The 23,570-nt window shown below is 39.9% G+C and overlaps 1 protein-coding gene across 9 annotated transcripts in view; it reads right to left on the bottom strand.

Moving 5' to 3' along the window:
* UIMC1 (ubiquitin interaction motif containing 1) overlaps positions 1-23,570 on the bottom strand; it is a 136,622-nt gene that overhangs the window by 13,216 nt on the left and 99,836 nt on the right. The window contains exon 11 of one of the 9 annotated variants that reach the window (XM_047778021.1): positions 10,382-10,491. The exons of the other annotated variants lie outside the window; for them this stretch is intronic. Coding sequence (XP_047633977.1) covers positions 10,397-10,491 — 95 coding nt within the window. The 3' untranslated portion in view covers positions 10,382-10,396. Of the gene's footprint in view, positions 1-10,381; positions 10,492-23,570 lie in introns of those variants that run through there. 9 annotated transcript variants of the gene reach the window in all.

Genomic DNA, 23,570 nt, shown 5'->3' with positions numbered 1-23,570 from the left:
CAGCTACATTTTTCCTTTGAAAACTACTGCCCCTACAAAAGAGCAGAAAGGTCTAAGTTGCTCTAAAGAAGCCTCCTTCTCTGATTTATGAATGTTAAGAGAGCCATTTCAACTAGCTGCAAGCAGAGAATTCAGTACAAAACTTAAATACAAAAACTTAGCTGCTAGTGACAACAGCCAAAGATTTCAAAAAGGGAACAAGGGAGTCCGAGAACAACTACTAGGGTAAGGTAAGCAAAACAAAAAGAAGGGATACCACTGAGAGTTGAGTGAGCCATCTATATGGTCATTAACTCAGGCCTTCATATAATATTAGATGGAAAATGCCCTAAGGAACTGCTTAGAGCTTGGCTTGGCACTGTTAAGATAAAAAGGAAGCAGTGGCACAAAGCAGAATAATGTGCACCAACTTGAGAGTTGGACAAAATGGTCTCTAAATTGGGACTCTACTAGCTGTGTTGCCTTAGGCAAGTTACTTAAGCTCTCTGAGTATCAGATGACTTACCCACAAAATGAGATATAGCATCAATCCTCATGGGTTTTGGTTAAGGATCACATCAGATAATCCAAATAAGGTATAGAAGTGATCAGCTCACAGAAGGCACTCAGAAAGAAAGCACTGTTTATTATTATACAATCTCATTATTAGTTTTCCTTATTTATTTCTTAGCCTTATCCAAAGATTTAAGCCTACCCTTAGAACCAACACCTACCAACCTGACCATAATGTGGGTTAGGTCTTAGTCTTAAATTCCCATACTAATTTGTATAAACAGAATGGACAAGTAAATACCAAAGCGTTATAGAGCAATTACCAATACTACATAAACTTCAACACATTTTTCCCCCAAAACCCAAAGCAATCAAAATTAAAACATACGGTCTTGAACTGTAAACAGTGAAGACAATGAATGGCCCCTTGAGTTAAGTGAAAGTTGTACATACAAAGAGAGATTTGGCAGAATGACAAGGATTAGTCTCAGTCTGTCTCCATTAACCTCAAAACCACCTCAACAGGAAATAATGGGAGGCCATAGAGTGGTTTATGTTCCTTCTAAGACCACCCATCCTCTAGCCTAGAACTTCCTGGGTGGGATTTAAGAAGAAAAAGGAAAGGCTTCCTCCACTAGCACATAACCTGCCTCAATGCTGCCAGCCTTCCCTAAGAGACAATGGACAAACAAAAAGGCTAAATAGAACTAAGCATTATTTGCCATTCTGAGACATGGCTACTTAAACATAAATCTTAATTATAATTAAATATAATTAAAATGCAGCGGTTTTTTTGTTTTTTTTTTTTGTTTTTTTTTTGCTTTTTAGGGCCACACCCACAGCATATGGAGGTTCCCAGGCTAGGGGTCCAATTGGAGCTACAGCTGCCAGCCTATGCCACAGCAACACCAGATCCAAGCCACATCTGTGACCTACACCACAGCTCCTAGCAACGCCAGATCCTTAACCCACAGAGCGAGGCCAGGGATTGAACCCACAACCTCATGGTTCCTAGTCAGATTCGTTTCCACTGCGCCACAATGGGAACTCCAAGTACTTCTTTTTTTTTTTTAATGATTTTTATTTTTTCCATTATACTTGGTAAATGCAGCACTTCTTACATTTCAAGTGCTCAGCAGCCTCATGTGTCTAGCCATCATCATCTTTGATCCTGTGGGTACAGAACATTTTTGTCATTGCAGACAGTTCCGCTGGCTAGCACTGCTCCTTGAAGAGATATCTAGGACTAATCCTACCTTGCCTTAAATCTGCTTACCTTGGACACCCCAAGAAATTCAGGATACCCCTGGCATCTCTCGTCACCTAGATTCTCATCCTCTCATGACTCTATAAATCAATCATCTGGGGGCACTTTTCTAGTATGACTCAGTCTCCCATTCCTGTCTCAAAATGACTCTGCCCTCTGGAATCTGAGTCAGTGATCAAAAAAAATCCTTGACATTCTTTCTCTACCTCCTCTGTGAAAGTTCTTTTTCATCTTCTTGCTCTAATTGAAAGATGGCTGTACTCTTGAATGTACTGCTTCTCTGTGTACCTTCTCAAGTATTGACCTTTTCTTCTTCCTTACAACACAGTACCACTGAACTGGAGGTGGGGTAAATATCTTCTTACTCCTTACCGTCACTTCCAGAGTACTGGAAAAATCTAGTTTGAAGCACAAACCATCCTGCTACCCCTGCTACCTCACCTTGAAGGAGTCATCTACTATCCTCCTGGTCACGCACCCCACCCTCTTTCCTGGCCAGTCACTGAAAATTTTTAACATGCCCTTTTTTTTTTGCTTGTTTTTTTTTTTTTTAAGATTTATTGATGTACAATTGATTTACAAGGTTGTGATCATTTGTGCTGTATAATAGAGTGATTCACTTACATATACACACCTATGCGCTTTCAGATTCTTTTCCCACATAGATTACCACAGAATATTGGGTAGAGTTCCCTGTGCTGTACAGCATATCCCACTGGCCAACCATTCAATATACCTGAGTATACATATGCCAATCCCAAACCCCCAGCCCATTCCTCCCTCCCATCTGTCCCCTTTGGTAACCTTAAGTTTTTCAAAGTGTAAGAGTCTATTTCTGTTCTGCAAATAAGTTCATTTCTATCTTTTTTTAAGATTCCACATATAAGTGATATCATATGATGTTTGTCTTTCACTGTCTGACTTCACTTAGTATGACAATCTCTAGGTTCATCCATGTTGCTGCAAATGCCCTTATTTCATTCTTTTTTATGGCTGAGTAATATTCCACCATACTTGTGTATATCTTCTTTATCCACTCCTCCGTCGATGAACATTTAGGTTGCTTACATGTCTTGGTTATTATAAATAGTGCTGCAGTGAACACTGGGATGCATGTACCTTTCTGAGTCATGGTTTTCTCCAGACAGATGCCCAGGAGTGGGATTGCTGGATCATATGGTACTTCTATTTTCAGTTTTTTAAGGAACCTCCATACTGTTTTCCACAGCAGGTGCACCAGTTTACATTCCCACCAACAGTGTAAGATGGTTCCCTTTTCTCCACACCCTCTCCGGCGTTCATTGTTTGCAGACTTTTTGATGATGGCCATTCAGGCTGGTATGAGGTGACATCTCAAAGTCATTCTAATTTACATTTCTCTTAATAACTAGTGATGTTGAGCATCTTTTCATGTGTTTTTTGGCCATCTGTACGTCTTCTTTGGAGAAATGCCTATTTAAATCTCCTGTCCGTTTTTTTATTTTTTTATTTTTTTTGTCTTTTTAGCGCTGCACCTGCGGCATATGGAGGTTCCCAGGCTAGGGGTCTAATCGGAGCTGAAGCCACGGGCCTACACCAGAGCCACAGCAATGCGGGATCTGAGCCACATCTTCAACATACACCACAGCTCACGGTAATGCCAGATCTATAACCCACTGAGCAAGGCTAGGGATCGAACCTGCAACCTCATGGTTCCTAGTTGGATTTGTTTCCGCTGTGCCAGGGTGGGAACTTCTGGATTGTTTTTTTTTTAAATTGAGCTGCAGTAGCTGTTTGCTTATTTTGGAGATTAATCCCTTTTCAGGTGCTTCATTTGCAAAGAATTTAAGAATTATATTTAAGACCATGAACCTCAGTGGCCCTTCCGTATTGCTCAGCAACTCCAGTATATTTCCAGTCAGTTTTGTTGAGATAAAGTTAACATATAATTCACTAAATTAAAGCATAATTTGTGGTTCTTAGTGTATTCTTGGTATACTACACAATTCACAGGGTTATACAAGTATCACCACTATCAATTTTATAACATTTTCAATAACTAGAAACTAGTTCCCATTAGCAGGCATTCTCCTTTCCCCCCCAAACTCCTAGCCATAGGCAATTACTAATCTGCTTTCTGTCATTATGGATTTCCCTAGTTCCAGCATGTCTTATAAATGGACTCATACAATGTGTGGGCTTCTGTGACTGACTTCTTTCGCTTAACTATATTTTCGAGGTTCATCCATATTGTAACATGTACTAGTTTTCATTTCAATTTTTCCCCAAAGTGGCCGCTCCATTTTACATTCCAACTAATAATGCACTGGGGTTTCAATTTCTCCACATTTTTACCAATGCTTGTTATTTTCAATGTTTAAAAAAAAATAGCTATTCTAATAGGGATGAAGTAGTATCTTGTGATTTTGATTTGTATTTCCTTAATGACAAATTATGGTGATTGTATTTTCATGTGTTTGCTGGCCACTTATATATATTCTTTGGGAAAATATCTGTGCAAGTCTTTTGTTTTAATTGGGTTCCTTTTTTTGTTGAGTGGTAAGAATTCTTTATATATTCTGGACTCCAGACCCTTATGAAATAAATGATTTATAAATATTTTCTCCCATTCTGTAGATTTTTTCACTTTCTTGACAATGTTCTTTGATGCACAACAGTTTAAATTATGATGGAGTCCAACATATCTATTTTTTTTTCTTTTGTTGCTTATGCTTTTGGTATCATATCTGAGAATCCACTGCCAAATCTAAGGTCACCAAGATTTACCCCAAGGAGAGTTTTAGTTTTAGCACTTACATTTAGGTCTTTGATCCACTTTTTGTATATGGTGTGAGGTAGGGGTTCAACTTTTTTTGCATGCAGATATTAAGTTGTTCCCAGCACCATTTCTTTTTCTTTTTGTCTTTTTGCCATTTCTTGGGCCGCTCTCATGGCATATGGAGGTTCCCAGGCTAGGGGTCTAATCAGAGCTGTAGCCACCAGCCTACGCCAGAGCCAGAGCAATGCCAGATCCGAGCTGCGTCTGTGACCTACACTACAGCTCACAGCAACGCCAGATCCTTAACCCACTGAGCAAGGCCAGGGATCGAACCTGCAACTTCACAGTTCCTAGTCGGATTCATTAATCACTGTGTCACGATGGGAACTCCTCCAACACCATTTCTTGAAAAGACTTTTTTTCCCCACTGTATTGTCCTAGGGCCTTGTCAAAAAGCAATTAATATTTCCTGACCCATGAATTAAACTCTGGGAATCTACTCTGAGGAAATCATCTGAATTTAGATAAGATCATAAAGCAAAGATATTTTATCAAAGCATTATTTATAACAATGAAAAATTTCAATAACACTGTTCAAATACAGAATGCAAGATACTATGCGGGGATTGAAAATAAAGACTGAAAGAAAATAAACCAAAATATTAACTGTAATGGGGTGGAGAGTGGGACTGGGGTGATTATTTCTGGATGATTATTTTTCTATGTTGGCAATTTTTTTCAATGAGCATATGTCACTTTTATAATTAAATCGGACTAGAAGTTTCCAGAAATTATAGTCCAGAATAGAAGAACATGTTGAAGACAGAATAGGGAAACAATCAGAAATTCAGGACAGAAATTCTGAAAGACAAAAAGCCAATCTCTTCAATAAATAAACTGTAAAAAAAAAAAAAAGAGAGAGAGAGAGGAAGATAACAGAGAGTAATAGAAACTTAAAAGACAGCAACCAAATGTAATGTGTGAACCTTGTTTGGACCTTGATTTGAACAAACCATTAAAAAAAAATTATGATGGGAGTTCCTGTTGTGACTCAGCAGTAATGAACCCGACTAGTATCCATGAGGACACAGGTTCCATCCCTGGTCTTGCTCAGTGGGTTAAGGATCCAGCATTACTGTGAGCTGTGATATAGGTTGCAGTCACAGCTTGGATCCCATGTTGCTGTGGCTGTGGCATAGGCTGGCAGCTGTAGCTCCAATTCGACCCCTAGCCTGGGAACTTCCATGTGCCTCGAGTTCGGCTCTAAAACGCAAAATAACAATAATAATAATAATTTTTTAAAATTATGAGATGATTGGGGAAAGGGAGATGCTGACTAATGTGATAATGGTACTGTATTTTTTCAAACATATTAAAATGCTAAGTACATTAAAACTGATATAATATGCCTGAAAATTGCTTCCCAAAAAATCCAGTGGGAGGTGGATGGGAGGAATGTCACACATAAAAAAGAATTGGTCATATGTTGATAACTGCCAAAGATGGAAAATGGGTTCATAGGGATTCATTATACTGTTAAATAATAAAAATTAAAAAACAGTCTCAAAATAAAACCTGCTTTTCAAAACTAACTACAAGCATATATTTGAGATGATGAGAGTTTGGTTGCAGGCCAGTGCATTGAAGCAACTATCACAATAAAGCAAGTTACACTAATTTTTTGTTTTCCCAATACATACACATGTTAGGTTCACACATAGCATTATGTCTAAAAAAATGTACATACCTTTATTTAAAAACACTATACTGCTGAAAAATGCTAAGTATCATCTGGGCCTTCAGTGAGCTGTAGTAATAACATCAAAGATCACTGATCACAGATCATCGTAACAAAAATAAAAACAATGAAAACATTTGAAACACTGGTAGAATTGCCAATATATGACATAGAGACATGAAATGACCAAAAGCTGTTGGAAAAAGGGTGCTGACAGATTTGCTTGACACAGGGCTACCACAAACCTTTAAATTTGTAAAAAACACAATAAAGCCAAGTACAATAAAACAAGGTATCCCTGTATATGAAAATAAAAAAGATAAGGAAAGGATATAAATCAAACTATTAACAGTGGCTTGGACTGGGCCAAATCATGGATGAGTTTTTTCCTGAGTAAAATTTCCAATGTTATAAACTAACATTACCTCAATTAAATTTTTTTTCCCCACTTAAATCTTCTATAATGAAGATGTACTGCTTTTATCCCCTAGGTAAATGGCAAATTCCAGGGCTGAAGCAGGAAAAGTCATAAAAACTTCAAAAAGAAGTTTTTACTCATAACTTCTTGTAGTAAAAAGTGAAGGAAGTACTAAAAAAAAAAAAAAAAACTGGTAGGCATCCCACAAAAGTTATAGAGGACAATTTGAAAGGACTTTCACTGGTCAAATCTGGAACAATCTGAGCAACAAAATGACTACTAGAAAGAATGAGTCATGACATGTTAAATTTAAAGAATAAATCCATACCACATTAAAATAAATTAATAGGAAAGGAGAAAGTTTTTCTTTATAGAAGAATGTCAGTTAATTAATGCAGAAGAAAGGCAGGAATACAAAAAAATCACCATTTACTACTATAATAATAATTTAAGCAAGAATCACCAGAAGATGCTAAAACCACTGGTGAATGCCTTTTGGGGAAGAGGTTATTCATACAGCCTCAAAGTATTACCCCACAGATGACACACTGATCACAAAGTGGAAAAATATCTTTGCAGAAGGAAATCTGGTAGACACCACCTTATCAAATTTGACACCTGATCAAATTTAACAACCCCAATAACACAAACTAATGTCATTTGCCCCCTGATGTGATGTGTTATGGATTGAATGACTATTTGTGTTCCCCCAACACTCATATGTTGAAATCCTAAACCCCCAATGTGATGGTATTAGAATATGGGGCCTTTGGGTAGTGCAGGTCAAGAAGATGAGCCTTTGCGTATGGGATTAGTGCCATTATAATGGACTAAAGAGACCAGAGTTCTCTCCTTCTGCCACATGAAGACACGGCAAGAAGTCAGCAGTATGCAAACCAGAAGAGGGCTCTCACCAGAACCCAAACAGGCTGGCAGCCTGATCACAGACTTGCAGCCTCCAGAACTGTGAGAAATAAATTTGTTATTTATATAAGGCATACAATCTACTATATTTTGTTAGAGGAGCCCAAACTGACAAAGACATGATACATTTAGAAGACAACATTTCCTTTGTTATTATTCCTGCTAAAAGTATTTTAACCTAAATCTAATCATAAGAAAACATCAGGAGTTCCCGCCGTGGCGCAGTGGTTAACGAATCCGACTAGGAACCATGAGGTTGCGGGTTCGGTCCCTGCCCTTGCTCAGTGGGTTAACGATCCGGCGTTGCCGTGAGCTATGGTGTAGGTTGCAGATGCAGCTCGGATCCCGAGTTGCTGTGGCTCTGGCGTAGGCCGGTGGCTGCAGCTCCAATTAGACCCCTAGCCTGGGAACCTCCATATGCCGCGGGAGCAGCCCAAGAAATAGCAACAACAGCAACAACAACAAAAAAGACAAAAAAAAAGAAAAAAAAGAAAACATCAGACAAATTCAAAGTGAGTAATATTCTGGGAGGAAAAATTTAGAGAGGAGAAACCCCATATTCCAGGTGTAAATTCTGCCCAAGTCCCTGATCAACTCCAGAACTACCCAGACAGACAGACTAAACAGACTCCAGTCAAGGATAAAGAACCAAAATGAGATTTGAACTGCTTCCCCAAATGAGAGTGTGTAGTTTAATTTGAACCCAGTTAACCATCTGATGAAACAAAAAATAACACATCTGTGAGGAATAAAACAGATGCTAGAATATCCACAATATAACATTCACGATGTCCATGATCCAATCCAGAATTACTTAATACACAAAGAGAATAAGGACAATGTGACTTGTTTTCAATATACAGGGGTACAATAATTTGAATGACTGCAGATTTCTCATCAGAGACTATGGAGGTCAAAGATAGTGGAACAAAACCTTTAAACAGCTAAAAGAAAAAAACACTGTCCACCCAAAATTCTATAGTCAGTGAAAATATTCTTCAAGAATGATGACAAGGCACTCAATACATGTTTTTTGGATTGTTTTGGAATTAATTATGTTGAATCCAATTAATGATATTTGAACAGAACTGTGCACAATGAACAGGATTTCAGAAATGCATATGGAGACTAAATGGATCTCAGAGGTGTATTTGAAAAAAAAGGGCAGCATTTGATAATTCAGAAGATACTTATTCTAAGAAGTCGAACTAAAATGATTCACAAAAACAAATATACTAATAGAACTAAGAAAATCAGAAGAGCCAGGTAAGGAGCTAAAAGCTTTTCATCTGATTGATCCTCCTTGAAAAGCAAACTCAGCATTCAACTTTTGGAAGAAAGTCACATTTCAATTTCATGCTAGTTATACAGCAGCATTTGTTTAATTCATTTATCCTAACAATGCAATGGCTAAGGCAAAGATTAAGAAATAAGTAAAAGATTTAAACACCAGACATGGGAGTTCCCATTGTGGCTCAGCAGTAACAAACCCTACTAACATCCACAAGGAAGTAGGCTCAATCCCTGGCCTCACTCAGTGGGTTAAGGATCTGGCACTGCTGTGGGCTGCAGTCTAAGTTGCAGATGTGGCTTAGATCCTACATTGCTGTGGCTGTTATAGGCCAGCAGCTGCAGCTCCGATTCAACCCCTAGCCTGGGAACTTCTATTTGCCTTGGGTGTGGCCCTAAAAAGAAAAAACAAAATACAAACATGTTAAAAGTGAATGTATGGAAAACTATACCAGGCAAATAGTAGGCATAAAAGAGTTGAAATGCTTAGAACTACATCTGGTTGTCCTATCAGATAAAATACACTTCAAGAAAAAAATATTGGAGTTTCCGTCATGGCACAGTGGGTAATGAATCTGACTAGGAACCACGAGGTTGCGGTTTCGATCCCTGGCCTTGCTCAGTGGGTTAAGGATCCGCTTGCCATGAACTATGGTGTAGGTCGAAGATGTGGCTCGGATCCTGCATTACTGTGGCTCTGGCGTAGGCCAGTGGCAAAAGCTCTGATTAGATCCCTAGCCTGGGAACCTCCATATGCCGTGAGAGCGGCCCAAGAAATGGCAAAAAGACAAAAAGAAAAAGAAAAAGAATATTATCAGAAACAAAGCTGGAAACTAAACAATACACTTACAAGTTGGCTCTAAAATTTATATGGAGGAGTTCCCGTCGTGGCGCAGTGGTTAATGAATCCGACTAGGAACCATGAGGTTGTGGGTTCGGTCCCTGCCCTTGCTCGGTGGGTTAACGATCCGGCGTTGCCGTGAGCTGTGGTGTAGGTTGCAGATGCGGCTCAGATCCCTCATTGCTGTGGCTCTGGCGTAGGCTGGTGGCTACAGCTCCGATTCAACCCCTAGCCTGGGAACCTCCATGTGCCTCGGGAGCGGCCCAAGAAATAGCAACAACAACAACAACAAAAAAGACAAAAGACCAAAAAAGACAAAAGACCAAAAAAAAATTATATGGAAATGCAAAAGATTAGACTATTCACAGCAATCTTTAAAAAGAACAAAGTCAGAGAGCTTTTGCTCAATGACTTCAAAACTTTCTATGAAGCTACTGTAATCAAGATATTGGGGGTATTAGCATAAGGATAAACAAACAGACCAATGAATTATAATAGAGAACTCAAACTCAAGCTCTCACTTACAGCGTCATTTAATTTTCTATAAAGGCACCAAGGTAACTCAATGAGAAAGGAAATCTTCACAACAAACAGTGCTAGAATAATTGGATGTCCATATGGAAGAAATAAACCTCAACCTTTACCTCATATCATATACAAAAATCAATTCAAAATGCATATAAACCTGAACAGAAAACAATAACCACAAAAGAAAACATTAATAAATTAGATTCCATCTTAAAACTTCTGCTCATCAAGACACCTGTAAGAAAATGAATAGCTAAGTCACAGACTAGAAGAAAATATCTGCATAATATTTGACAAATGACTGGTATTCAGGCATATGCAAAACTACCTGGATAATAAAAAGTCAAACGATTCAATTTACTAGCTTTAGTTATTTTGACAACATTACTTACATCTCCCTGGGGATGATATAATCTATTTTGTAAGGTTGCTACAAAGATCAGATGAGAAAAGAGGAAGTACAGAAGTGCCTAGTGCCTAGCACAAAGCAAAAGTAATAGCAGTCACTTTTTATAAAAACTAGGAGTATATTATAGACCCATCAATTTCAAAATTTTTTTTAAAAATAGGAGAACCCTATTTTCGAGTAAAATCTCATGTGAAACCCTATAAATAAAATACATTAAAGTACAGCTCTGGATGAGATGGGGTAGTGAAGGTAGACTATTATACCAGTATTAGTCCTGCCAACCTGCCCTTCCCAAAACTCTGCAGAACTCTAGGGATCTACAGAATACATTCCGAAAAACCAACGCTGTAGAACAGGACGGCAAATTATGGGCTGGCCACCTGTTTTTATAAATAAACTTTTACTAGAATAAAGCCATCTCATTCACTTATATACTGTCTATGGCTGCTTTTGTACTGTAGCAGCAAAATGAGTAGCTGTGATAGAGACCATATGGCCTGCAAAGTCTGAAATATTTACTATCTGTCCCTTTAAGAAAAGTCTGTCAACTTTTGCTTTAAAATAGTACATTTTCTAAGGACCTACCTCCATAGAACTATATTAACATGCTGTGGAGGCAATGAAAACAGCAGTGACACAATTACTGTTAATAACAAAACTCAGCTTATAAATTTAAATCGTAAACACTCCAGTCTTAAAAAGGAACACTTTTAGGTTTGACTCGCCTATAAATTAAGCAAGCCTGAGATACTAGCATTAAAAACACTCTGCAATGTGTGAACTTTGTTTGGATCCTGATTCCAACAAACCAACTGTAAAAACCAATTATGAGACTCAAGTAGATTTCAACAGATACTTGATATTGATTTTTTTTAGGTATAACAGTATTATGGTTAGTTTTGTTTTTATTTTTATTTTTTTTGTCTTTTGTCTTTTTCTAGGGCCGTACCCAGGGCATATGGAGGTTCCCAGGCTAGGGGTCAAATTGGAGCTGTACCAGCCAGCCTATACCACAGCCACAGCAACGCGGGATCCGAGCCGCGTCTGCGACCTACACTACAGCTCACGGCAACGCCGGGTCCTTAACCCACTGAGCAAGGCCAGGGATTGAAGCTGCAACCTCATGGCTACTAGTTAGGTTCATTACAAGTGAGCCACGACAGGAACACCTGGCTACTGTCTTTTGAAGAAACTGGTATGAAAGACAGGTGGCACAGATAAGAGGACCTAGAAAAAAACCCCAAGAGGTCTCTAAAGACTATTAATAACAATCAAATGTAGTGGTTACATATTATCATCAGAGACTGAATTAAAATAATACTAAATGAGTTTCATATGAAGAAAAAAACTCAAAACATCTCTGAATTTTACTAGAAGGTGCTTTATCAAGTTTCCCATAGAAGTGAAATGGATGACAGTGCCATAATGGAAACATACAAGCTTTTAAAAATATTTTATAATATGGAGTTCTCGCTGTGGCGCAATGGGATTGGCGGCGTCTCTAGAGCAGCAGGACACAGGCTCAATCCCTGCCCCAGCATAGTGGGTTAAAGATCTCGTGTTGCTACAGCTGCAGTGTAGGTCGCAAATGCGGCTCAGATCTGGTCCCCGGCCTAGGAACTCCACATGCTGTAGGGTGGCCAAAAATGAAAAAAGAAAAAATTTTGTAATATGTACAAAAGAGTATATATGCAAATCAATCATTCAACTTAAGAACCAGACTATTACCAAAACTGATTAGCTAATTGTGCTTCTTCCTGATCCCATCCTCTGTCTCCACCCACCCTCACCAAGAAGCCTTTATTCTCAAAATTATATCATTACTTTGTTCTTATGCAAAACCAGTGTTACTGTAAATAAAACATTATCTTGACTATCATACTGTATTCAGTATTCTGAACCTTTTTTTTTTTTTTTTTGCCATTTCTTGGGCCGCTCCTGTGGCATATGGAGGTTCCCAGGCTAGGGGTCCAATCGGAGCTGTAGCTGCTGGCCTACACCAGAGCCACAGCAACTCCGGATCTGAGCTGCATCTGCGACCCACACCACAGCTCATGGCACGCCAGATCCTTAGCCCACTGAGCAAGGCCAGGGATCGAACCTGCAACCTCATGGTTCCTAGTCGGATTCGTCAACCACTGAGCCACGGCGGGAACTCCCATATGCTGTGGGTGCAGCCCTAAAAAGACAAAAACAAAAAACAAAAAAATAATAATCCTTTCCATCTCTGTGAGTACTTAGTGCCTCTATTCTAGCACTTCAACTGATTTGTATCATTCTTAGTCATGCCCAAGTCTAATTGCCTCACTGGACAGTGAACTCCCTGAATACAAATTTGAGATCCCATTCAGCTTTGTATCATATACCTTACCACCTTCTGGGCACTCCTAGCACCTAACACAACATTTCACTAATAGCAGGATGTGAAAATTTTTAAATTGAATCACTCTACAAAGCAAATTTATCAATGACTTCAGAGATAGTATAATTTATACATCTAAAGAGATATAAGCACACATAAAAGACATCAACAAGCACAAATAATTGACATAATTCTACCAGAATTTGGAATAAACTCAATTCCTTAAGATTATAAAGATGGGTTATTAGATTGCAGTAGTCACAATTCATGGTCATGCCCCTTTATACTTTCTCCTTCTTCTTGCCTGTAACACAGATGTCTGGAGATACAAGAGCTATCTTGAAACCGTTAAGTCAGGAAGCTACAAGTCAAGGACAACAGAGCCAAAAGATAAAAGCTAGGTTCTCATTACATCACTGAACCACTGCCTCACTCTAGAATCTTGTTATGTGAGAAAAAGAAACCCTACTCTACATCTTAACCTATTATTAATGGTGTTTTCCATTACTGTGATAGAAGTTTCTGATAGATACTAGCAGGATTTTCCACTACTTGTTCTAACATAAATGATACCCATCCTCTTGGTTATAGTAACTAAACCAGGAGTAGACACAAAGCCAGTCAGAGTCCTTCTCTAGACTAACTTATGGTCTCAGGAGAAAGAACTCCTTTTTGTATTAAAGGCTAAAAGTCTATGGCTGTTGGCAGGCACTGTGCTTGCCCCTTAAAAAAAAAAAGAAAAGAAAAGCCTGTTTTGTTTGTTGCTTTTTAGGGTTACACCTGTGGCATATGGAAGTCCCCAGGCCAGGGGTCAAATTGGAGCTGCAACTGCTGGATCCAAGCCACACGTGCAACCCGTGCTGCAACTTGTGACAATGCTGGATCCCCAACTCACTGAGCAAAGTCAGGGATAGAACCACATCTTCACAGACACCATGTTGGGTTTTTAACCCACTGAACCACAACAAGTTCTACTCATGCGACTTCTGCTTACTATTTTTACATTTATGCCCTTCCTTTTAAATCTCTAATCACATTTCCTCACACCCACAGGACTTTATGCCCCTTAGTATTCTTGACCTTGCCTTACAGTTATTCATGTGTATGTCTTATCTACCCAATTACACTATAATCCCATTTTGTTTGGATTTGTGTATCTCCCCACAGGTCAGTTTGACTCCATAATCCATGTTATTTCTACTAAAAGATGCTACTTCCCAATTGTTAACACCTCAGTAGTTAGGTGTCAATTACGGGACATACTTAATCTCATCCTCCTGGGTACCACAAAAAGCCACATTAATACAAGTGAGAAGACAGAATGGGGTTCAAATTACATTTAGGTAAGCAAATACAGATATATAAAACAAAAAAAGTCAACTCCATTTAAGAAATGGTTTGCTTAGGATCCTGCGTTGCTGTGGCTCTGGCGTAGGCCAGTAGCTACAGCTCCGATTCGACCCCCAGCCTGGGAACCTCCATGTGCCGTGGGAGCGGCCCAAGAAATGGCAAAAAGACAAAAAAAGAAAAAAAAAAAGAAAAAAAGAAATGGTTTGCTTAGAGATGTTCAGATCTTATGAGTTTTGCTGAGTCACCCAAGTTAAACCTATTCCAGGTCTCAGTCCTTCTCTGACAACTCTCAGGCAAATCTCTATTAAGAACTCTTACCTCTGCCCACCCACTTACTTACCATTATGTTTCCAGGAAATATCTATGGAGGAAAAATCTACTCCCAGCAGTATCCATACCTTGTATCTAGGCCCAAAGTTTATACAATTAATGCCGTTAGCTTTCCTAATGCTCCTATGATTTACTTCTCACTAACTTACTCTTAGCACTTTTTTTTTTTTTTTACTTTTCATAGATCAATTTAGAATTACAAATATTAAGAATAAAAGATTTATGCATTTCTTAATTAACATAACAGTTTAGCACTCTTAGCACTTTTATGCTCATGCCATTTCTTACCTTTCCATTAGCTCTACCTGGCTGGCAGCTTATCCTTTATGTATTAGCCCAGAGAAACACAGGCTTCAGAAAGACTACACAGGCAAGAAGAATATTCAATAATTATGGCAGCTACCATATCTAAAACCATCCAGACATAGTGCTGGGTACTTTATAAAGTATCTTTGATTCTCATGACAATCCTAATAACGTTAAACTAATTTTATAAATGAGGCACCTGATCCCCAAAGAGTAAGATAATTTGTCAAATGTCAAATATTACTCAACTGACAAGTATTAAGATGAAATTTAAGTTCAGAGTTACTTAGTTCCAAAACCCATTGTTCTCCCAATCTATCGTACTACCAAAAGTAAAATGTTGGCTATTTTCCCAGTTTCCACACTTGTCCCCCAACCCAACACTGTATTCACACAGAACCCAGAGTGATCCTTTGCTCAAATATTAATTCATTCTTTGCTTAAATCCCTCTAATGTTTCCTCCTTTAAAAGTTAAAGTCCTCACTATGGCCCCAAGAGCCCAATGTGATCCGTCCACCTGTCCCCTCCCCAATTACCTCTCTGATCTCATTATTATTATTATTATTATTTGGTCATTTTTGGCTTTTAAGGGCTGCACCCCCGGCATATGGAGGTTCCCAGGCTAGGGGTCTAATTGGAGCTGCAGCTGCTGGTCCATGCCACAGCCACAGCAATGCTGGATCCTTAACCCACTGAGCGAGGCCAGGGATTGAACCCACAACCTCATGGTTCCTAGTCAGATTTGTTACCACTGTGCCACAACAGTAACTCCTCTGGTCTCATTATTAAGCTCTCCCTCACTTACTCTACTCCAGCCCTACTGGCTTCTTTGTCATTCCCCATACGCACTAAGCCTGCTCAGACTTCAGGGTCTTTGAACTATTCCCTCTACCTATAACACTCCTCTCCACTTGAAATTCTCTTAGCTTATTTCCTCACTTCCTTTATTTAGGTCTCTGCTCACATGTCACCTTCTCAAAGGGACACTCGACACCACCTATTTTATTAAAAAAATTTTTTTTAAATTTTTTGGCCGTGCCCACAGCACGTGGAAGTTCCCAGACCAGGGATCAAACCCAAGCCACAGCAGTGACGATGCCAAGTCCTTAACTGCTAGGGCACAAAGGAACTCCACACCACCTACTTTATTTTATTTTATTTTATTTTATTTTATTTTATTTTATTTTATTTATTTATTTTTTTCTTTTGCCTTTTTTAGGCCTGCTCCCATGGCATACGGAGGTTCCCAGGCTAGGGGTCTAATCGGAGCTGTAGCCACCAGCCTACGCCAGAGCCACAGCAATGAGGGATCCGAGCCACATCTGTGACCTACACCACAGCTCACGGCAACGCTGGATCCTTAACCCACTGAGCAAGGCCAGGGATCGAACCTGCAACCTCATGGTTCCTAGTTGGATTCGTTAACCACTGCGCCACAACGGGAACTCCCACACCACCTATTTTAAATTGCCACCTCCTGACCTCAGTACTCTCTATCCCCTCTTCCTCTGACTTTTTTCACCAAAATATTTATCAACACTTGACTTACTGTATTTTTGTTTGTTTACTGTAGCATCTCGCTAAACTAGAATATAAGCTCTCTGAGAATAAAGACTTTGTGTATTCTGTTCTCTACATTTGGCATATAGTAGGCATTTGATATATATCTACTGGATGAGTAACTGAAGACCTTTATTATTCCTAGGTGTTTAAATAAAAATGGTCTCAAAGATATCTTCCAGAAAGCAAATGCAAAGGCAACCTGCTTTTGTCCCAGTCTAGATTAATTTAGCAAATCCTCTCCCCTTAGATAAATGCTTTTAAAGAATACTCCAGTTTTCTGTAGTTGTGAACAGATAGCCATGTTGTTGAGCAACAAACTGAGCAGACTGAATCAACTTAACCAGAGTGTAGTATTATAATCTAATAAAACTTATAGCAAAGTTAATCAGACACATATTTAATGATATGCATAACTGTTATTGTGCTGCACGGTAACTAGGCATAATTGGTAGACACTTAGACACTCATGTAAATGACTCTAATGACTATTTCTTTTACACAGCCAAACCAAGCATGTCTAGGATCAGATTCAGGGGAAAACAGGAAGGAGGGGAAAGTTGGATACTCAGCTCTGAGAGGGAAGTCCTCTCTCTTATTCCATCCCCTTAGGCATTGGGCTAATGATCTCCCAGCCTGGCTTCCTTTCACCAAAGATTAAAATACTAGGCTCAGGAATACCCACTGTCTTCAGTCATAAAGCTGAGAGGAACCTATAGAATAATCACTATTGTTTCTGGCAAGAGAGATGAGGCAGAGACGCTGCTAGGGAAACCAAATAAAGGCAGCAAATTTACTAAAGACCTACTATACACCAGGCATACCAGTAGGTACTTCACATATTTCGGCTAACTACTTCCCCACCCCATCTACAGCCCCAAGCTCTGTTCCCAGGAAAGTAGGGGAGTAAGTAGAAAATGGGACAGTTCCAGTGAGGACTGACTCCCTGATCCAAATTCTCACATAGGGCCTAAAATGTCACCAGAAAGGGTGCTTTAAGTTAGCAAGCAAGCTAACACTACTAGGAAGATTAAGAGGAAGCTGTTGTTTGGCAGCTGTTTCTGTTGCTTCCTATCTTATCTGACCCATAGGAGTATAAGGGTTCCCTCTTTTCGTATGGGTTTTTATCCAAATCTATCCAGTCCAGGTCACACCTGCCCTTCCCTGGGGATATCATCCCCATTCACTGCGGCTCTCCTCTTTGCTATTGCACTTACTCTCAGGGACACTCATCTGGGTACACAATCATTCACTTTGTGTCATCTTGTAATTAATTTATTTGGTTTATGATTATCTCCTCAGTGAGACTGTAAGCTCCTTAATGGCAGAAACCTTGTCTTAAACTTCTTCTGAAACTCACACAAGGTCTAGCACCATTATAAAGAAAGTGTTCTGCCCGAAGGCCTTGTTTGCTACAGGGAGTGTACCTACATTAATCTCTAATCCCCTGTGACTAGTTTACTAGAAGAAAAAGGGCAAAGAAACTATGAGACTTATGGGACATTTCTACCCCTATGACCCTATGGACAAGGACTAATAAAGGTAATTGAGCAAGGCCAAAAGGAGAAAACCACATCTTTTTGGACCCCACGTTGGTGCCCCTCCCATCTTTAAGAGATAAAAATCTCTATAGGACAATAAAGAAGGGGGTTCTTCTCCCCCCTCCCAGCAACCCTGGGAGCTATTTGCTTTCCTTTAATAAAGACTTTGCTTGCTAAAAAAAAAAAAAAAAGTATTTTGTTAAAGATAAGTAGGTAGGGAACACAGGTGTTAGAAATCAAATTTCTGGTTCTAGGTAGACAGACAAGCTAATATTGAAAAGAAATTTATAGTACTCTAGATTTGTCTTTATCATACTTCTGAACTAATTTTTATTTTTAATTTTTTTTTGTCTTTTGTCTTTTTAGGGCTCCACCTGCAGCATATGGAGGTTCCCAGGCTAGGGGTCGAATCGGAGCTGTAGACACTGGCCTACGCCAGAGCCACAGCAACGCGGGATCCGAGCCACGTCTGTGACCTACACCACAGCTCACGGCAACGACGGATCTTCAACCCACTGAGCGAGGCCAGGGATCAAACCCACAACCTCATGGTTCCTAGTCAGATTCATTTCCACTGCACCATGACAGGAACTCCTGAACTAATTTTTATTTATTTTTTTATTTTTATTTATTTATTTTTTTGTCTTTTTGTTGTTGTTGCTATTTCTTGGGCCCCACCCGCGGCATATGGAGATTCCCAGGCTAGGGGTTGAATCGGAGCTGTAGCCACCGGCCTATGCCAGAGCCACAGCAACGCCAGATCCGAGCTGCGTCTGCAACCTACACCACAGCTCACAGCAACGCCAGATCGTTAACCCACTGAGCAAGGGCAGGGACCGAACCCGCAACCTCATGGTTCCTAGTCGGATTCGTTAACCACTGCGCCACAACGGGAACTCCCTGAACTAATTTTTAAAACAAATTTATAAAAAAAGAGTGTGATTGGAATTCCCATCGTGGCGCAGTGATTAATGAATTTGACTAGGAACCCTGAGGTTGCGGGTTGGGTCCCTGGCCTCACTCAGTGGGTTGAGGATCCGGCATTGCTGTGAGCTGTGGTGTAGGTCACAGACGTGGCTCGGATCCCACGTTGCTGTGGCTCTCTCGTAGGCCAGTGGCTACAGCTCCGATTCGACCCCTAGCCTGGGAACCTCCATATGCTGCAGGAGTGGCCCAAGAAAAGGAAAAAGACAAAAAAAAAAAAAGAGTGTGATTGTCATTCAGGATATAGCAGACATCTTTGGAAAGAGGTCTGAGACATATGGATCAGAGCTACAAGACATACAGTGCTAAGAATATAAGGGCTTCCAATTATATTAGAAAACACACTTATATCTATAATGTTTGAAAGAATTTCCTCAAAACCCAAAATGTAAATCCAACCGAGCTGCATTAGACAGGATCACTGATCCTTGGTCCAGTGGATTAAAAAGAACCTGAAAGGCTTTTCCTGAATGGATAACAATGCAAGTCTCAGTCTACTTTGCCCTCCTGATAGTGTCAGCTTCTCAACAATGAGAACAACCTGGTTCTGGTGTTACAGCTCTTCATTTGGTTTAAGAAAACTCAGAAACAAACTTGAATCAAGTATCTGGGGCTAAGAGTTGCTACACCACACCCCAGTAAGGAAGAACAAGCTTAAAAACAAATATACAGCTGAAAGGTATCTTTAAGAAATGAATACCAAACCTTCCTGTTTAGGCACAAACTAAGAGAGTTCAGTCTGGGAGATATCAGTAAGAGCTACTCTATACTACCTACCCCTTACTTTTTAATTCTAACTAGAAGAAGTTCATCTATTCCTAGAGCTCAAGGGAATTTGGCTTCTCAAATTCATATTTATTTCTGGAACTCAGTGCTGAGTGGGTTGTTGACTAATGCTAGTTGTTGACTAATGCTAGTAAGCATGTTTGGCGAGACAGACAAGACAGTATCTCCCTTCTTTGGTCACCAAATGCCCAGCCACAGAATTCTTTCAGTCACTGGAACGCCCCACTAAAAATCAAACTAAAGAGCTATGTTAAAGTAAAACTGCATCAGAGGAATTCCAGCTCAAGCCAGAGTTTGGCTCTTTCCCAGCCTCCTCACACTTTCCTTGGCTGTTCCCACCCCTACCAAAGCTTCTCACCCAAGCCCTCAACAGCCGCAAAGGAGGGGAGAGAATGACCAGTGTCCCTTCTCAGAGAAAGAGATGGCCTTCAGGTAGCTTGATGTCTGTCTTTTGATTGACTGAAGAGAGCAGACCTCATCTAGGAGGTGCTGTCACACTGCCAGAGAGGCCCATCTGTGCTCTGCTCCTCTGGCACTGGGACTTGTAGTCTGGGAGGGCTGTCCCCAGGGGGGCAGCAGGCTGGCTGGTGGGTTCACCCTGAACCTCACTTTCGCTGGAGCCCTGCCTCTTGCAGCCAATGCCCATGAGCTCCTGCCTCTGAGGGAACACTGAAGAAATTCAGAGCCAGGATGGAAGGCTGTGCCAGGTTGGCTACCTGCTCAAACAGCCCTAAAGTACAAGAGCAGGCTCATAACTCCAAGAGAGCTGAATGGGGAGGGGGGCTTATTGTCACATGGCATCTCCTATGCCTGCAAAGGGAGGACCTGCTGAAGCCACTAGAGAAACAGGGGCTGCTGCTAGCGGGGGCCAGTATGGAGGTTCAGGATCATAGCCTCACTGTTTACCTTATTGCAAACCCTCTTGCTTTATTCATGGTGGAGGCCAGGCCCGGCCCTGAGCCTGCAGGCAGACATAAAACCTAGGCCACAGGAAAGTTTGTTCTGATCATATATATGAATTTTCATTCTCAGAAAGCCTTACTTTTCAACAAAATTTTTGTCACAGAAAAGTTTTGTGAATTTGTATGCTGAAAGAAAACTTAAAGGAAAAGTCAACATTAGAAAGAAAACAAACAACATCCAAAGGAGTCTCCAGGGCACAGGTGGAACATTCTGGCTATGGCTGCCTGAGCCTTCAGCACACACCCTGGATGCCCTGCCATGGGCTCAAGTCATGTGAGCTCCAGCCTTGGGGCCAGTTATCTAATGATGACTGCTTCAGGCTCCGTAGCCTGGGGTGCAAGCAGGCTCCCCAGCCAGGGCAATGCTTCCAGGTAAACTAGATAGGATGGTCTGACCTTTTAGCATAGCCTCTTAGGTAAATAAACTGTGTTTCAGTCCTGGGGGCATGGCAACAGAGAGTCAGCTGTCTCTGGCACCTGTGTGTTTGCCCAGCTATACCTTGTTAGCTCTGTAGAACTTGAGGAAGTGTGGCAACCAGAATGTGCAGTATTACGCCAGGCCCTGGCCCAGGCAAAGTGCTCAGTGTGCAGAAGGCACTGGCCACCTCCACCCACTACAGCCTATCTTCTGCACAGGCCATGACTGTCTTGCACTAGAGCCACTCCAGTCTCTCAGGAATTTGCTTTTAACTTTTACTGTGTCAATAAAACTTCCTAGTTCAATACCCAGAAAGGAAAAAAAAATAGGTAAAACTGCATCTAGAATCCCACCTGGTCCTATAGTGCTTTTCTATTAAAGGTGGTGACCAGATTTAGGTCTTCAACTTTCACTGTACTTAAAAGACTACAATGATATTCACAAAAATCCTTAAAAATGATGACAAAATCTTTGACCTTGTAATTCTAGTACTGGAAATAATGACAATAGCTGAAAAGTTCTTAAGTACTTACTATGTGCTAGGCACTATGCTGAGCACTTTACTTAAAATATCTCATTTAATCTCAAGAAAACCAAATTAAGATCATTACTATTGTTTGACAGATTCATTAAGAGACGCTTGGAAATTAGGACAGGGTCACACACTAATAAGTGACAGAAGTGGGGTTCAATCTCAGACTTGATTGAACTTCAGAGCCCATCTTTTTTAAACTATCATCCAAATTAAAAATATATCCTTGGAAAATAGCAGCAACAATTTTAGGCACAAAAAGCTCAGTGTCATGCAGATATAACATGGTAACTTGAAATGTTCTAAATATACAACAATTAAGTAAATGGAGGCAATTCAGATTGCAGAATATTATATAGGCATTAAAAATATTTTACACATAACTTTTAGTGACATGGGGAAACGTTTATGCTGTAAGTAGAAAAAGCAAAACAAAATTTTACACACAGTCAGATTTTCAACTATATAAAAAAACATACCTATACATAGAAAGATCTAAATTTACTGCTAAATAAAAAAAGGTGGAATCTCTTGTACAGCAGGTTAAAGATCTGGCATTGTCACTGCAACAGGTTGGGTTGCTGCTGTGGTAAAGGTTTGTTCCCTGGCCCAAGAATTTCCACATGCTGCAGGTGCAGTCAAAAGAAAAAAAGGAAGGGGGGTTTCCTACTGTGGCTCATCGGTAACGAATCCAACTAGTATCCATGGGGATGTGGGTTTGATCCCTGGCCTTGTTCAGTAGGTTAAGGATCTGGCATTGCCTTGAGCTATGGTGTAGGTTGCAGATTTGGCTTGGTTCTGGTGTTGCTATGGCTGTGGCTCCAATTTGACCCCTGGGAACTTCCATATGTCTCAAGCGCAGCACCCCTGCCAAAAAAGGAAAAAAACTGGGGGGCAAGCTGCAGAATTATATGTATGTGACATGGTCCCATTTATGTAAACAGTGCCTGACTCATTTTAAGTACTCAACAAACATAAGTCATTATTATTATCATTATCGCTATTCACATCACAATTAACATGTACTACTTTATAATTATAAAAATCAACAAATTTAAATTATTAGTTTATGTTCTTTCTTATTAATAAGTAGTATATTACTTCAGAAAAATTAAATACCATGTGCCTTTCTTTCTTGAAAATCATAATTTATAAAATACCTCACAATTATACAAATTCTGATTAAATAAATGTCTCTAAGTTATGGGAACCAAGCAGCACTGAGCAAACTATTGCAACATTTCCAATTATCTAACATATGGGTTATTACAGTCAGCCACGTTAGACCACAGAGAATTGTACATATTCTATTATATTTAGAGTTTAAAGTCATAAACAGAAAGGCAAGATCAGATTTCAAGAGCTATGGATGAATAAGCAGATTCTCTTGGCCGATATTTCATACCACACCAAAATCAAGAGTGGTGCACTCTTCGAGAAATAACCAACAGTTCTAGGGTGATGCAGCAGAAACATGTAGGACATAAATGGAAATCAGGGATATTTTTCAGCTGTTGACTGTCTTTAGGTAGAATTTACACACACACACACACACACACACACACACACAAGGGAATTATTTTGAATGAAAAACAAGCAACTCTAGAAGTTAGCTCCTCAAGTTCCACAGGAGTTTCAATATTTGAGTAAGTTGAAACGCAAGGTCCAAGGCATCACATTGATCTTTGACCTGCCTACAGCAAAGAATAAGTTTGAAATATTATAAGCTAATTTTTCCCTTCCCCTTCTCCTGAGATATGTGCAATAAAATAG

The sequence above is a fragment of the Phacochoerus africanus genome, chromosome 4 (genome assembly GCF_016906955.1).
Source record: "Phacochoerus africanus isolate WHEZ1 chromosome 4, ROS_Pafr_v1, whole genome shotgun sequence".
In the NCBI taxonomy this organism is placed as follows: Eukaryota; Metazoa; Chordata; class Mammalia; order Artiodactyla; family Suidae; genus Phacochoerus; species Phacochoerus africanus.
Note: the sequence above shows the minus strand (reverse complement) of the source record. Positions and strands in the feature narration are given on the sequence as shown.